Source organism: Phalaenopsis equestris, unplaced genomic scaffold (genome assembly GCF_001263595.1).
Source record: "Phalaenopsis equestris unplaced genomic scaffold, ASM126359v1 Scaffold000840, whole genome shotgun sequence".
In the NCBI taxonomy this organism is placed as follows: Eukaryota; Viridiplantae; Streptophyta; class Magnoliopsida; order Asparagales; family Orchidaceae; genus Phalaenopsis; species Phalaenopsis equestris.
This window is the reverse complement of record NW_018165280.1, coordinates 2881016-2897379: the sequence shown is the minus strand read 5'-3', so window position 1 is coordinate 2897379 and position 16364 is coordinate 2881016. Positions and strand designations below refer to the sequence as shown.

The window sequence follows — 16364 nt, the reverse complement described above, 5'->3', positions numbered from 1 at the left end:
CTAATAAAGACATCACAAAATGAAGTATGGAAGAATAAAACTTAACTTGGGTTATGAGGTATAATTAGAGTTATACGTACATTAATAATTTTATACTTCTCGTGTCCAATTATTCTCCAAATCATGTCGAACCCGTGTCTCGGTCAAAAAAAATTCAAACACATTTTGTCCTTCGTCGGACATGTGTCAAATGTGTCAAAGTCGTGTTCGGGCGTGTCCATGTCAGTGTCCAATAAGTGTCTGACACGGGTACGATGCATTTTTTAAAAGTATCAATGCTACATATGTTCAAATCAACCTAAAAGCTTGAATTTAATTCATTGAGGAGTGGATTCTTCTGTTTTACTATTTTTTCAATTATAAACTCATAATAAAGAACATTTTTTTTTATTTTGAGTTAGCATGCACAAAACAGACAATTATGACTAGTTGGAAGCATGTTGACACTAACCATACACAACTTAAATGTATTATGTTGAATCAAGTTGTAATATTGGCCTAGCCAGGTGCAGGTTGAAATTTTTAACTTTTTTAAAAGCTTGATGAAGTTTTGGGTTGGGCAATAATTGGGTCGAACCCAAACTCGGCTTGTTACCCAAACTAACAACTTTATTCGATCAAATCTTTAAATTTCAATTGTCACTTCCTCACTTCATGTATATTTGTGTTTCTGTTCGTGCTTGTGTGCGTTTAAACATGTGTGTAGAAAAATAGATAACCTATACACCTAGCAGAAAAGTTTAATCTTCACACAATTAGTTTACATTTTTGTCTAACCATTGCCTCCTTCCCTAATGCCCATTACACGTGTGGTTAGGAATGTGCGAATTAAGCTAATCTGTAATCCTTACAAAGTTGTTGTCCTTATATGGTTTTATGCGGAAAATTATTATTCTTCATGCAATTAGTTTCTATTCCATTATCTTCAACTATAAGATCAATATCATTAGTGTATATTACTGGTGTATATTTGCAGCCTAGAAAACAATTCAGAGAGATCTAAATTGATCAAGACTGTGAATAAGTTATAACTAACGAAAATTGAAAAAAAAAAAATGGATTTCTTGTACCGCCCTAACTAAAAGTACTAGTACTAGAGCAGTTCATTCATTAGGATTTCATGTGCGTTAGGAACCAATACAACATATAGCTCATCCAAAAGAACACGCAGGTCGAATATCTCATCATAGACCTTCAAAAAAAAACATGCAATAAAAATTTAAATTACATAATATACCCACAGTTGTCTCACAGGCCATCCAAGTGAGAGGAAATACATGCAAAAGAACTAGAAATAGAAGATTCACTATATTGAGATTCAGAATGGACATCTTTGCATAAATCATCAATACAATAAACAACAAACATTTTCACAACACAATGCAAATAAAATAACAAAAAACATACAATCGCTCCATTTAACCGACAACGATGGCATCCGTAATTCTCCCTCTCAACTCTATCATCTCCCATGCACCTTCCACATCCTGACTCCATGTCTTAGGCAAATCACTTTCAGTCTATGATATAGATTGTGCCCGACAATATTCATGTGTTTCAGCAGGGACATGTGAATGATATGATTAGACAGACTATTTTATAATTATATATGTAATATATTTGATTAATTGCAATTTTCTGAATCATTACAGCAAAATAACAGAAAGAGACCATGCTACACAAAAATCTTCAGTACAGTAAAAAATACTCTAATACATAAAAAAAATTAGTCATTTCATGCATATAGCAACAATAATGAGGACAATCAAAATAACCAACAAGCCTAGAATGACATTTGTATTCATGTCCTGGCGATTAAGTCTTTGGGATATTCTCCACTCCATAGTAGCATCTCTCTTGACCCGATTGAACTCCAGGGTGATGTCTTCTATGTCATCCAACAAAAAACATTGCAGTCTTCATGTGACTTGTTTCTGGGACAACACTAAAATCTCCTCCTATAGATTTCTAATAGGCACAAGCCCCAATGGTTAATTACCCCCTCTTGATAACAAGAGAGCACTTTCGATTAAGGGTAGTCATTTAATACTGAAAAATCAGTATATAGTAGCAACAGACAAGATGTTTAAAATTCTAAAATTTTTCACTTTGGTCTTAAAACAAATGATGAGGAAAACAATGACGAACCCAATGAAAATCTCATGGTTTTGTTGCCCCAGGCCATCATGATCTCTAATATACTTAGTCATATGAGGTAGTCGACCCAACACGATCGAAAAAATCATTGTCAGCAACTATGAGTTGCGTTGTTCAAGAGAGTATTGTAGATCTTCAGTAGATTTTTATCTAAGGATAAATTTAAAATGGCCTTAACTAGCATAAAGCTTTGGGTCAGTCAAATATACCATTATTATTCACAACTAAAATGACAGAAAACCGTATGGGAACATACGGGCTACTGCAGTAACTATAATATAATGATCTCATTTAACGAGAATCGCCCGGTCATAAGGCTCTGGCCGAATAGAAGATGTCAAGAAAAGATGAAAATGTTAATTTGATAAAATACTAAATGAAAGTTTCAAGAAAAATTATTTTAAAAGAGCCTTATAAATAAATAATGAAATACATGACAAATTTATCCACAAAAATAAAATGAAGTTAGGCTAAAAAAAAATACATAAAAAAGCATCGATCAACATTAGATACCTATTAAGTTGTGAACAGTTATTAATGAGAGTATAGAGATTTGATCAACAATTTTTTTCAATAAAATTTTGAAAACAAAGAGGTGAAATAAATGGAAAAAATGCATTAACAACAATTAAGAAATAATAAGATGTTGAAGATTGTGCTACCGATAGAGGAATTAAATTTACAAGTCATATTGTGAAGCGTGAGAGAATAATAAAATATACGTTTAAGAAAATGCATCAAATTTGGAAAATGAATTTAATTTCAAATAAGAAAGATCATCCATGAAAATGAAGGTAAGACAATTAATAGAGGGTTTACATAAAAAAGAAAAAAAAAATCTATAATTTGCATCAATCTTAAGATGGTGTAGGATCAAGCACAATGGGGAAATAATTTTTTTATACTATAGGAGAGAAAGGTGCGTCAACAATAAATAAGCAAAACCAATACATATTTATGATGCAACATTAATAAGTATTAAAAGCAAAAAAAATCTATAATTTGCATCAATCTTAAGATGGTGTAGGATCAAGCACAATGGGGAAATAATTTTTTTATACTATAGGAGAGAAAGGTGCGTCAACAATAAATAAGCAAAACCAATACATATTTATGATGCAACATTAATAAGTATTAAAAGCAAATGTTGGGTAACCCAAGGATTTAATAATCATAGGTTTACATCAATAAACATTATGTATGTATTTTTTTCCTATTAGTTATGGAGGTGTTTAAAAAGGATATCCAAAATTGTACGCCTTGGTGTATGCCTTTGAAAGGCAATACCATTCCAATTGACGAGATATGCATTAAGATAAATGAAAATTAGAAAACAATAGAAAAATGTTTGAAAGATAGTAGCCTTTAATACAACAAAACTTAGGTATATGATAAGTATTTTTCAGTGGGCATGATATTAGCAATTATCATTCCATATTATTAAAAAAATTAAGTGATGCCAAGAATTTTGGATTTATTATACTAAAAGATGAAAATATAACTAGCAGAATTAAGGCTGCATAGTTTAAATAGAGAAATATAATGAGATTTTTGTATGATAAAGCAATATTTAAAAATTTAAAAGAAATCTTATTAAAAAAATCATTGAAATCCAAGTTGAAAGTGGAAAAAATAAGATAGATATATATATAATAAGACTAGGAATGATAAATTAAAAAACGGTTATTTTAACGAAAATATTTAAGTAACATCTATTAAAAAAGTGACTGAAAAATAAAATTTGATGGTTTGGACATGTAAAAAAAACAGTAGAAAATGCATCTATTATACAGGATAATAAAATTAGTGTCCAAAAACAATAAAGAAAAACATAAAGACCAAATATTACATGGACAAAAATTGCTAAAAAATATATTCGTAAAAAATTAATTTAAAACTCATAAGAGCACTTAATAGAAATGAATGGAAAATAATGAACTGTAATGTGAACGTGATTAGTTACGATACAGTTAATGATGCCAATGTTGCATGATTAAAAAATTAGTGGAGATAAAGTTATATGCAAAAATACAATTATTCCAAGAAAATAATAATAATAATAAATTTAGCATTATAAAAAATATAATATTAGCATAGGCTATATGCACACATTTAGCAGCAGATTTTGCATAAGTATATAGCTAGACATTAGCCTATTAACAAGAAGAAAATTCTAGAACTAATCAATCATGAAAAAACATTTTTGGGTCCGATAGCATAATGGATTAAAAAACTTAAATGGGAATTGGCTGAATGTTAACCAATAAAAGTACATGGCCACTTTCCAAAGAAATTTAAGTAGAATACAGCTCAGCCATCTCTTGGGATGACTACAGAGTAAGGATGGAGTTTAAAGTACAAGAAAAACAATTTAATTCATCCAATGTTGCGAATTAGTCGTCGGATCACAAAATCCATAGCTGACCTTTTGTTTGATAAAATAGCTAATTCCATGTACTTGAGGACAAATCAATACCAATGCCTTCATCATTCCTATCCCGACACATTTATGAAAATAGAAAGGGAGAAGAAAATCTAGCGAATATGTAAATATGGCTGCAAAAAATAATTCACTGTCAAAAATAGTGTAAAATGTGGATGTTTATCATACATGCCAAGAAACTGAACAAAACAAACTTAAGGAAATAAAGAAATATGACACTTGCAAAGAAAAAATCAGGTTTACATGACTATCTCTAAGACTTGGAAATAACTAGTGAGCTAAATTTTTGAGGATCAAGAAGCTGACAATATTAGACTAAAAATCCACTTCAAAGGAACAGAGTTAAGATATCGTGTATCACAGAAGGAAGAAAAATTAGCGTAAGAAATAAAAAAAAAATGGCATCCATTCATCCATTCTCTACATGTATGTCACCAGAAATAAGCAAGATCATAAAATCTAATGAGTTAAGTTAAAAAACCAGCAAATTACATATTATTTCTATATGAATATCAATCTGTAAGCAACATTTTCACAAAAGTAAATACATCAATTAAAAGATAGAATAAAAGATACTTACCTAAATTAATATATTTACAGTTTTAAACCATACATGGAACCTCAATCATGTAAATGTGACCAAAATAACTAGGCTATAACTCATGACTCCTTGTTGCACGAGGCAAAAATAAAATCAAAAAAATTTATACTGTATATACCTTTATTGCAAACAGATCTCCTGTCCGACGTTTCCTTGCAAGATAAACTCTGCCAAAAGCCCCTCTGCTGATAGGTTTAATAAGATCAAAGTCATCAATTCCAATCCTCTCCTTGTGTGAGAGTTGCAAAGGGGGTGATATTTTCTTTTCAGATGCATTTCTGGGGACATGCCCATCAGCTTCAGTTTGGATAATGCCGTTCAATCTATTTTCATCCCCTAACTTCATAGCCAGTAAATACTTCTCCCTATGAATCAATGCATGTCGCCATCCAGTAGCAAATTTAAATTAAAACAGACCCAAATGTAAGCAGAACCTTGGTGTAAATGATAAGATTTAACACAGGCCCAAAAATTAAAGCACCAGGGCTCACCTCAGCAAGTTTCTGATGTGCCTTCCAAAAGTGTCTAGAACAAGTGCTTTAGGTTTGTTTTGAAGAATATCCAATAAACCTTCCCAGCACATATCCAGATACTCAAAGACCCCATCGCTTTCAAGATTGACTCGCGCAACTTTGCGAGCTATCTCAACCAGTTCAGTCATCTGAGAACAAAAAATCCATCAATTTAGAGCAAAATTAATTCTTTTGGACTTTTAGTTAAATGAAATCAGAGCATTTTATTGTGAATAACAAATGCTCGGCCATAGATCATCACCCAATGAATTAATTTACTGAAGTTTAGCAAAACTAGCATGGTTTGATGTGGTTCTTTAGCAGAATGAATGCCTTCATATGCTTTTATACAACTACTCATAGTTTTACTATTCGATACTAAAAAAAAATAGATTTCAATATAATCCATAGATATCATAATCACAAATTATGAAATCAAACTGATAAACTATACATTACATTAGTGTCCTTCAGTAAGAACCCAGTTAGATTCTATTATGACTGATTATGTATTATGACTGCCATATTTGCATCCTACAATTTTAATACATGAACGCGACCACATTCTTTGTCCACGTTTCAAAGAGGGATAAATGTCATAACCCTTTTAGTAGGAAACATAGTTCTGGAAAATTTATAGAGGATAAGCAAAGGATCGTTAAGACACTGCCTTAACATACTACTAACAAATCAAATGACAGATTCAAATACAATACTAAAGAGGATATCCTTTACAGAGAGTTACATCGACTTCATATGATATTTTAAGCATTTAGAAGGACAAGACGTAAAAAAACATTAAGAAATCTGATAAAACCAATAGGTGAATGATAAATATAACATCAGAAAACTGATGCAATGCTAGAATCTATTGAGTTTAACATAAGGATGACTTAGATATTGCACCCTCAAATAAAAAGTATCCATAGATGGAACAATTAAGCCATCAAAGATAGAGTTTGTTTAATAAAGTTAAGTTTTGTTGAAAAAAAAAAAGAGGATGCATCCTGTCTAGCAAATATAAACAGCAAGCCCTGCAAAGCCATTCTTAATGGCATCGTAAATGCGGAGGGGAAGCAAATGCAAAGAAGAGATCTGTTGCATTTCTAGTGCAGCAATCAATATGATTTATATATAACAACACTACAGCAAATCAATATCAACAAGTCATTGTTGATGGAGATCTAAATGTTATATCTAACAAAAAGCAAGGAAAAAAATCATCAGGGAATTTTATTCAGTTTCATTTCTGTTTATTTGATAGCTTGTCTATGATAATGTTGCCTATGAGAATGGCATGTATTTACCTAATTTTCGGATTTTATTGGTTGGGTTCAGTTAGGTTTGCTAGTAGGTTCACTGTAAATTGAAGTTTAATTTGATGTTTTTCTAGTTTATTCAAAGAGCTGGAGGCATTATTTGTGGCTGGATGCAGTGCTTTGATGGTTCATGGGGATTTTCGTTTGTTGATTGGGTCCCGTGTTTCTTGATATTTGTTGCTTATTCGTGGATTTACTTAGGCAGAGCTAAATAATTGTGTGGGGAATTCGGAGTTATGTGATTAGGATTTACATAAAGAAATCTGTGCTTATCACTGTAAATCCTATAACTGGAAAAATGTTATCGGTAGATTAATGGTAAATAGATTTATCAGATATCATTTTCAATGGCTTTTTTTATTTACATGCTACAGGTACAGCTACAGCGGTAGCTTTGAAGCTATCTAATTGGACTTGTTCTATTGCTTGATGTGAATAGCGCCCTATAGCAATGTTCATCTTAAGCTTTCAAGGTGGCAATTTTAAAAGTGTTTATATTGCACTCCAAAATTTGTTCAACACTGCAATTCAAATAGCCTGAATTTAGCTCTACTAACATGTCGTAAGAGATCCCCCAGTAACCATGGATTATCTATTCCAAAATTTCATCTCAAGAGGCAATTAGCTATCTTGCAATTATAGGGCCAATTTCTGTGGAAAATTTGAACGTCATCATAATTTTGGCAAAAAACATTTTCTTAAAATTAAATTGAAACAATGAGAGAGTTAGCCAATCAAGATAGTATAGGCTATTCTTGTTAGGGTGGACAGATCCATGAATGAATTATCCTAGTCATGTAAACATATAGCTTTTGTATGATAAAATTCTAGAATTCTTCTTAAAATCCTGCGTGCATGTTAGACGTAGCATTGCTTCCGGTGTGATGCAAGATTGATAAAAAGCCTTCAAAGGAAGTTTATGCTTTCTCTTTGTATTGGCATGAGGCATGTATTATATTCAAAGTAGCAATCTCTTTTGTTAGTAAATTTAATTCTTAAATACTTGTTAATGGTATTACAAGATTCTTGATGTTTGTAAAATTTACCACAACAAAGATGTCAATTGCAATGCAAAATTTAAAACTGCTCGCTATGTATTTTTTGAGTTTAAGCTTAAAGAAAGAAACTTTTGCAAACTTAGGGACTGTAAATCCTAATTTCTTGTATGCTGCCTGCAAAAATTGTATCATCTTAATAGCATTTGGAACCTAAGACCCTCAAGTGCTCTGCATCAATACTGTTAAGAAAAAAGAGCATACAAAACTCCACTGCCATTTAGAGAATGTTAGGGACGGTTGCAGTTCTTTGCACAGTCGACTAGGAAATTCTCATGGAAAAATGTTATTTATTTAAAATATAACCATTATTAACTTTTTGAACCACGAAATGCAGCCGAATAAAAAAGAATTAAGGATGATGAGCACGATCACAAAGAGCTATTCAACAGCAAAACCTTTCTAAACAAGAGTAAAAAAAGTTATAAATCAAATGCTGCTGTTGCGCTATAAAAAAGCAGGCAAAAAGTTCACACACAGAAACCCACGATTAAGAAATCAATGATATGTGCAAAATAAGTAGTCCTGAAAAATGTAGTCATAAATGATAATTCCAAAACTATTCATTAGAAAAATAAAATTTACAAAATTATAATAACACTTTTACATTGATTGTTAAACAAAAACTGTGCATTATAGTGACATGAAATGAAACACCGCACAAGGTTAGAAAAATAATGGCTTTCATTTTAAGTTCAATAAAAGGTAATCAAAATGTTAAACATGAGTAACTAAGAACTCATTACTAAATATATTTCCTCAATAAATTTAATTTTAATGATAATTTTCTAAATTCATGAGCAAAATTCTTAGGATTGCATTTAAGCTTTCATAACAATGTCAATCTCCCAACTCACGCAACTTGCATCAAAGTGAAGTGAAAAATGATAAACCAAACATAGGGATACCAAAGTTAACCAAAATCACAATAGAAATGCAAATATTATAGTTGAAATTCAAAAGGATTACAGACAAAGACTCTTGACAATTATAAAAATAACAACACAAACATAAAACGACATCCTAGGGCGAGGACGGAAGGGAGTGGGCTGCTGTCAAGGTGATGGAACCGGTGACTAGATGGGGTAGGAAGATGGCTGAAGAAAAGCTAGTGGTTGGATGGGGAAGCAATTAGCTGGGGTAATGGGTGCCAACTATGATCAACAATAACGAGGGCTTAAGTTGACGGCAGGAACAGAGGATTGCCAGGAAAGCAATTGGCAGCAGGGAGATGGTTGGAGTGGTTGTTGGTGCAGAAAAGGGCGGGGAAAGCAATTGGCAGAAGGGAGATGGGTTGGAGTTGGCAGTAGGGAGCAAATAAGAGCGGGAGAGCAACTAACAGCAAGGAGAAGGTCTAGAGTTGGCGGCTAAGAGCAAAGAGGAGAGAAAAAGGTGATAGGAGGGATGCAAGAGCTGCAGCAGCAAGCAGGGACAAAGAACTAGAGCGAAGATCGAGGAGATAATCACCACATCGGAGTCAAATACAGTCGGAGTACCACTTGTCCTCGGATATAGCCCTAGCAAGGGAGAAACGCCGACGACAAGAAATTCGATGCCCGAAAAAACTGAAACCTTAAATAGAGAACATGACACATATATAGTAGGAGATTGCTAAAAGGGAAAGACCTTCTCCCTTGGGCGGCAAGTTCAATTAGGGCAGGGGGATGGCCAATCTCTCGCAACCCCAGGCTGAACCGGTTTAGCCTTGCGCCGGTTAAACCACCATGCGTCTCGTGTCAGTTTCCCGAGCTTTTGTTTCCCCGTAGCACAAACAAAAAACAGCTACATTCAAGGTAGCAGAAATATTATACTCCCCTAGAAGGTCAATCTTTTAGGGATTATCCTTCAGCTTCTCAGAATCCTGAAGGGTATGTCTGCTCTTGGCTTGAGTTTGCTAAAATCTCCCTAGGGTAACCTTTCTTTCTTCAGCCAAATCCACCCTAGGTCTCATTCTTGAAAAGTCATCTTTTTCCTGGTCTTGTTTGCCAGTGCCTCGTACCTATGATTCTGCAAAGTGATCTCCGTTCCCACCTCGTATAACTTTTGAATCTCTTGCACCAATTCCTCAACATCCTCATTAATCTCTGATGTCGACAAACGAGTTGCCAAGACAAGTGAAGTGAGCGGGTTGTGCCCATAAACAAGCTCAAATGAAGTGTCTCGTGGTCTAACTCGCAAATTTGTTGTAAACAAACTCAATTTGAGCTAGAGTCAAATCCCAATGATTAATATTCTTTCCCACAAAGCATCTCAAAAGGTTCCCTAGACTTCTGTTCACTATCGTTGTCTGACCGTTCATCTGTCGGTGAGATGTTGAACATAATTGAAACTTGGTGTCGAGCTTACCCCATAGAGTCCTCCAGAAATGACTCAGAAACTTGACAACCCTATAGGAAATGATGGCCCCAGTTATCCCGCAGAGTTTCACTACCTCCTTGAAGTATAAATCGGAAAAATGAAATGCATACAGCGTCCGATGGCAGGATACAAAGTGTGTCATCTTCGAGAATTTGTCCATAATCATCACAGAATTTGTATTCCGCTGGAGACCTACCACAATATCCAGGTTGATATCCGCCTACAGAGTATTTTTTCATCTGTTTTTGGCTATATTACAAATCCGACATTACCCGATGTGTCACTCCACATCTCTCGTCAGTTCAGGCCAATGAAAGTATGCTCTCACAAGTACAAGTGTTTTATCTCTGTCAAAGTGTCCTGCAAGTCTTCCACTGTGCCTTTCTTGAACAATGGACTCCTACAACAAGCATCTAGGAATACACAACATATTATGGTTAAAAAGTAACCATCAGCCCTGTGGTACTGGTCAGTGGGCTTATCCTAACACTATACTCAGATCCCTATGAAGTTTTTGTATGTCCTGTATAACTGCACGACTTCAAAACCTATAACTCGAGTTTGCATTGAAGTGATTAGCAAGTGACGGCGGCTTGTGTGTCTGCTACTCAGTGTTGGCTTCCTACCTTGTGCTTAAGCACGAACTGGAATGACGCCGAGAACTCTACCAAAGATGCGTGTAGGCCCTTCAGTTTGCTCTTGTTGTTCAAAAATTTCAAAGCTTCATGATTCGTGAACAAGGTGAACTCGCTCGTCAGTATGTGATAGTTCCAGAGATTAAGGGCTCTCAAAATAGCATAAAACTCCTTATCATAAGTCGAACATTTCATCCGGGACTCATTCAGCTTCTCATTGAGGAAGGCTATGGGGTGACGTTGGCTCGGTACTACTATCCCCATGTTGAATGCATCACTCTACCTCGAAAAATTGATTGAAATCTGGCAATGCAAAAAATAGTGCTTGTGTCACCTTCTCCTTCAAGATTTCAAAATTGGTCTGAGTTGCGTCAGTCCACTGGACTTTCTCTTCTTTCAAAAGCTCTGTCAAGGGGATGCTCATGGTTCTGAAGCTCCTGATGAATCGCCTGTAGAATGATGCTACTCCCAGAAACTGTCTCAACTAGGCGAAAGACTGTGGTGTAATCCAGCTCAAAATGATTTCAACCTTTTTGGAATTCATCTGGATGCTTGCACTATACACGATATAACCCAAAAAACATACATGAGCTGTCAGAAAGTGTTACTTCTTTGGATGGGCATATAGCTTTTTTTATCGTAGAACCTCGAAAACCATCCTAATGTGTTGCGAGTGTTTCTCCTTAAATCTGCTATATACCAGAATGTAATCAAAGTACACCAGCCGTTCTAAACGATTCAACGCATCATAATTTTGATTTTACGACAGGCACCACAGCCTACGTTCCATGTTTTATGTTGGGTTATTACTCGAGAGCTCTCTCTCCTTGTTGTCGCTTCCCCGATTTCGTTTTGCCCTAACTCGAGCTTATCTGTGCATGAAGATGAGGGATCCCAAGAGAGGTACATTCGATCTTCGTTCATCTTATCTCTCCTCTATGCTCTAATCTCTCTGGAGGTGCCTTCAATTTCTGTCATAATTTTTTTGGGTTGGTTTCTACCATTTTTTATACAATTACATATTGATTGTCTATGTAGAATTTCAATTAGATTTAACCCTCAACATGATATTTTGTGGGGATGTGATATCTATGAATTTGAGCAGTAAATTATGGTGGTGGTTGTGTCCGTGAGTATTTTGATGTCTCGATGGTGATTCCATCTCTCTGTCTTTTGATTCGAATGTTTAGGAAAATTGCGGCAAGATCGTTGTGGTGTTCATAGATAGATGGCAGCTATAATATGGAAGTTACATGGGGATTTACATACAAATCGAGCACGCAATTCTCATTCGATTACATTAATATGGAAATTCATAGATTGTGATATAAGATTTTTTTTTATTTGAAGGTCTACAATAAGATATATGACCGTAGGGGTTCTTCACGATGGCCTTTATGTTGTTATGATTTGACATATATAAGTTTGATCCAATTATTTAGATGATTGTAAGGGTTCTTCTGGAGAGCTTTTGTGTCGATATGGTTCTCTGCATATAACAGTTCAACATTTCATCGTTAAAACGTAACCATGACCAATTTTTTATAAGACTTTATCTTCATATAATGACAGATTATTTGTTAATTTATATTTGTTCTGAGACCTTTTTTATATAAATTTTAGCATTGTATTTTTGTTATTTTTATTAATTAATTTATCATATAACTTTATCATTATACTATTAATAGAACCTCATTTATGTTTGGGATTCTCACATTAAAGAAAATATGAGCTATAAGACTTTTGTTGTTTTTAGAATCCCGTACTGCAGCTGTAGATTGCAATGTTGTCTATTTACATCGCGAAGAGAGTGTAGCTATGGGAAAAAAATTTATAGTTGTTCAAGAAAAAGATTAGAAGAGAAGTATGATTTCTTAATGGGTTAATCGGCTCGATAAGTCTACTTAAGATAGTAACCATGCGTAGAGGATGCCTTATGGAGAAAAAGTTTTCCCCTAGGATTGATTGTTTAAATCTTAAAAGTAATATTACGATAATATCACTTGTTGCCGTTGCATTTTTATCTTTTTTTTAATTGCTAAGTTGCTCATTATTAAGTGAGATATAATTTTTGGATATAATATTTGAAGCTGTGAATTTTTATGATTTTTTAATTTATTTTCTACTCATGTATGAGTTGTTAATCCTAAAATAGCTATCTTACAAACAGCACAAAAAGACGGGGGCAATATTATATTTTCATAGGCAGCTGCAGCACGGTTGATGCACAACTGAACTAATCAAACAGACATGCAGCTTTACCAAAAGCAACTTTTCCGCAGCAACTTCTATTTTAACTATTGCGTTGTAGCTTCTTCAAACAACTACAACGGTCCCAAATAGACAAACTCTTAGTGAGTGAGACTATGGAGTGTTGGAGTACAATACCGAATCAAACCAAACAAAGACAAAAATGTGAGACAAAGCAACAGCAGGTGGTTGTGGTGACACCGAAGGCGAGAGAAGTAGATGGCAAGGCCAGCGGCAAGAGAAGCAAGCAGCGAGGCTGAAGGAAAGAGAAGTAGGTGGCGACGTCGAGACAAGAGAAGCAGGAGGTGGCGATGTCGACATCGGTTGCGTGAGAGCGAGACGGGATGTAGGAGATTGTGGGGGACAGTAGCTTACATGTTCGATCAACAGAGCAGCAAGTGGTTGCGGGGACATCAATGACATCATCTGGCAAATTAGACGGCGCCAGCAAAATCATATGGTGTTCAAAAGGAGTTGTATGGTTCATGAGACCAAGACAAGAGGATGTGAGAAACGGGAGCTTACAGATTTTGGAGTGGACGATTTTAAATACCTAAATATAATACGAGACGATTGTATAATTGTTTCTAAGGTGAAACATGCCTTATTGTGTGCCTCCACAATTCGGAGGCCTGCACCTCCCGCGATCCAATCAAGAGATATGCCCCAACACAAAAATTTCTTCAATTATGTGAAGGCGAGCCTCTAATTGCACAAATTTAAATACTGATGTCAAAAAATGAAGAAATATGAAGATATATTTTTAGAATTAAATTGGTTAAACTGAAGAAATATCTTAGAAATATTATGAGATTAGATAATAGCATGGAAACTAAAATATAAAATTTCTAAAACTACAACTAGAATGGTTATGTTACAGAGACTTAACTTTGGTGCTAAAAAAGACACTGAATGCAAAAAATGGCAATTAAGATAAATGTACAACAAAACCAAGAATGATGAAGTAATTATATGGGGCAAATGGAGAGAATTAAACAGATTATAGATAAAACAGTGTAAAATACAATTATGAGATATGGCTTGTACAAAAGAGTAATAGATTGATAAAGTTAATCTAAAAGAATTAAGAAGCGGAGAAAAAAACAAGTCAAATATAAAATAAATAGATATTTTGCAAAAATGTTTAAAATTGATTCATCAATTCATGATCACACGGCATGAATGAATGTAGAATTAAAATTAAAAATGATGACCCCAAATAATTATGACGGCCAATGAACAAGATATTTTGTGTTAGCATATATTGGGACAAAACTACATCAGTATATCTGCAGCCACAGCAACCACATTTCTGGGATTCTTTCGAACAAGTTCAGTCACGCATGTAAGAAACTAGCCTATAAAAACATGAATCAAAGTTAAAAGTATTGACCGGAATCACAATATAGGAACCATCATTTCGCTGATTTTTGCATCAACCAAGTGCTTAAATTTGAGAAAGAAAAAAAACATAAATATTTGTTTTCTCTGTCCATAGATGTTGACGGTCAAACCATTGGCCATAATATATGAAAGCATTACATAAATAAAGCAATCAAAAGACAAGGACAAATAACCTGACTTAGATCCTCAAGCTCTGTGGTGGTGTTATGCTCTAACCAAAACAAGTCAAAGTGGGTCGTTCGAGGAGTATTGACAGAGGAAGCTGGGGTTGGACTTCCATTAGATGAAGATGGAAGACAAGATCCAAGCTTCATAGCAAGAAGACTCTTCCAATGACCAGAGACAGGCGTAAGAGGATCGTCAATAGATGCTGTATCCATCTCATGAATATCATCAAACATCCAATCATTTTTTTGGTGGGAATCCTGCGATTTGGGCGATAAAACTTCAAACCCAGGTACAGAACTAGCATGTTGGATTCTTGAAATTTCAGGGCTGCTGCATGATGCATAAGCACTTTGATTGTAAGAATCTAGGAGTTGTTCCAAAACATCTGCAATGTTAAATAGCCGTTCATCCAAATCAAAGCCTTCAAGTTCACACTTGTCAGCAAAAGCACATATATAAGAATGAGTCTCCAAATGACAAGCTGGAACCTTCTCTTCACAGATCCGGCAGATTACTAAATCAGGAACTTCAGAACCTTCCTGCTCATAAAGAAAATCAGAATTACAAATGCCCAATAGCCTTTCAGTAATGCTGCCATAAATTCCTTGGGGCTGTGGAAAACCATCTCCACTGTTAATGCTCTCGGTAAAAGTTGATATGGATGCATTAGACAAAGTTGTGTGGTTATTTGATGAGGTGACAGAGATCTGAAAAATATAAAACAGGAATATCTTAGCTCACACCAAAATACATCGAGTTTGTAGCTGAACAGCAGAAATGCCACAAATATAGCAAAATTTCTCATTACCTTGTTAAAATCCTCTCTTTCATGCTTAGTGTGGCTATCATCCTGGAAATTGTTAATATCAAAATAAGTATTCTGAGAACTAAGAACCCATTTCCTGTCAAAAGCAGGAACACTTTCAATACACTGCTGGAATCTATTGAGAGATTCCTCATTAATTGGGTCACCATCTTTCTGGAACTGCAATATCCTGTTACAGCGTGTTAGAATGAAAAGCATGCGTGTTAAGAGCTGCTTCATACATCCCCCTTGGGACTTCTGCCACCTCTCAGCAAGAACCTGAACAAACCCCTCACAATCATCCCTGAATCTAGGAGGTGACATTTCCATGCACTTCTCAGAGAGCGCAACGAGATACTCAGCCGTTTCTTGCTCTGCTGACAAAGTGCCATTCTCAAGAGCGTCAGCAACATCTTCTGCAAAAGCAGCCAGGTCAGCATTCACGACTTCCTTAGCTGCCTCAAACTTTGAATGAAATGAAACCAAAAGCTCCTGAAGTTCAAGCAATAACAAACTTAGCAGAGGATTTTTTTTTTTTTTTTCTAATGAGTGTGCTTCAAAGAAAGAAAAGAGATCAATGTTCAAAAAACTAAGAGAAGTGCTCCAAAAGAAAAACTAGCATTTCTCCTAAACCTGTTTATATATGCCCTATTTTAT

At 34.7% G+C, this 16364-nt stretch overlaps 1 protein-coding gene across 3 annotated transcripts in view; it reads right to left on the bottom strand.

Annotated features, from left to right (window-relative positions):
* The window catches only part of LOC110031601 (probable serine/threonine protein kinase IRE4), a 73129-nt gene that overhangs the window by 29590 nt on the left and 27175 nt on the right, over positions 1 to 16364 (bottom strand). For 2 of the 3 annotated variants that reach the window (XM_020734876.1, XM_020734877.1), the window contains exons 4-7: positions 15711 to 16199; positions 14908 to 15609; positions 5693 to 5862; positions 5320 to 5566 (exon numbers count right to left, since the gene is read on the bottom strand). In XM_020734876.1, the coding sequence (XP_020590535.1) occupies positions 5320 to 5566; positions 5693 to 5862; positions 14908 to 15609; positions 15711 to 16199 (1608 nt within the window). The remainder of the gene's footprint in view (positions 1 to 5319; positions 5567 to 5692; positions 5863 to 14907; positions 15610 to 15710; positions 16200 to 16364) is intronic. The other variant, XM_020734878.1, reaches the window with a different exon arrangement.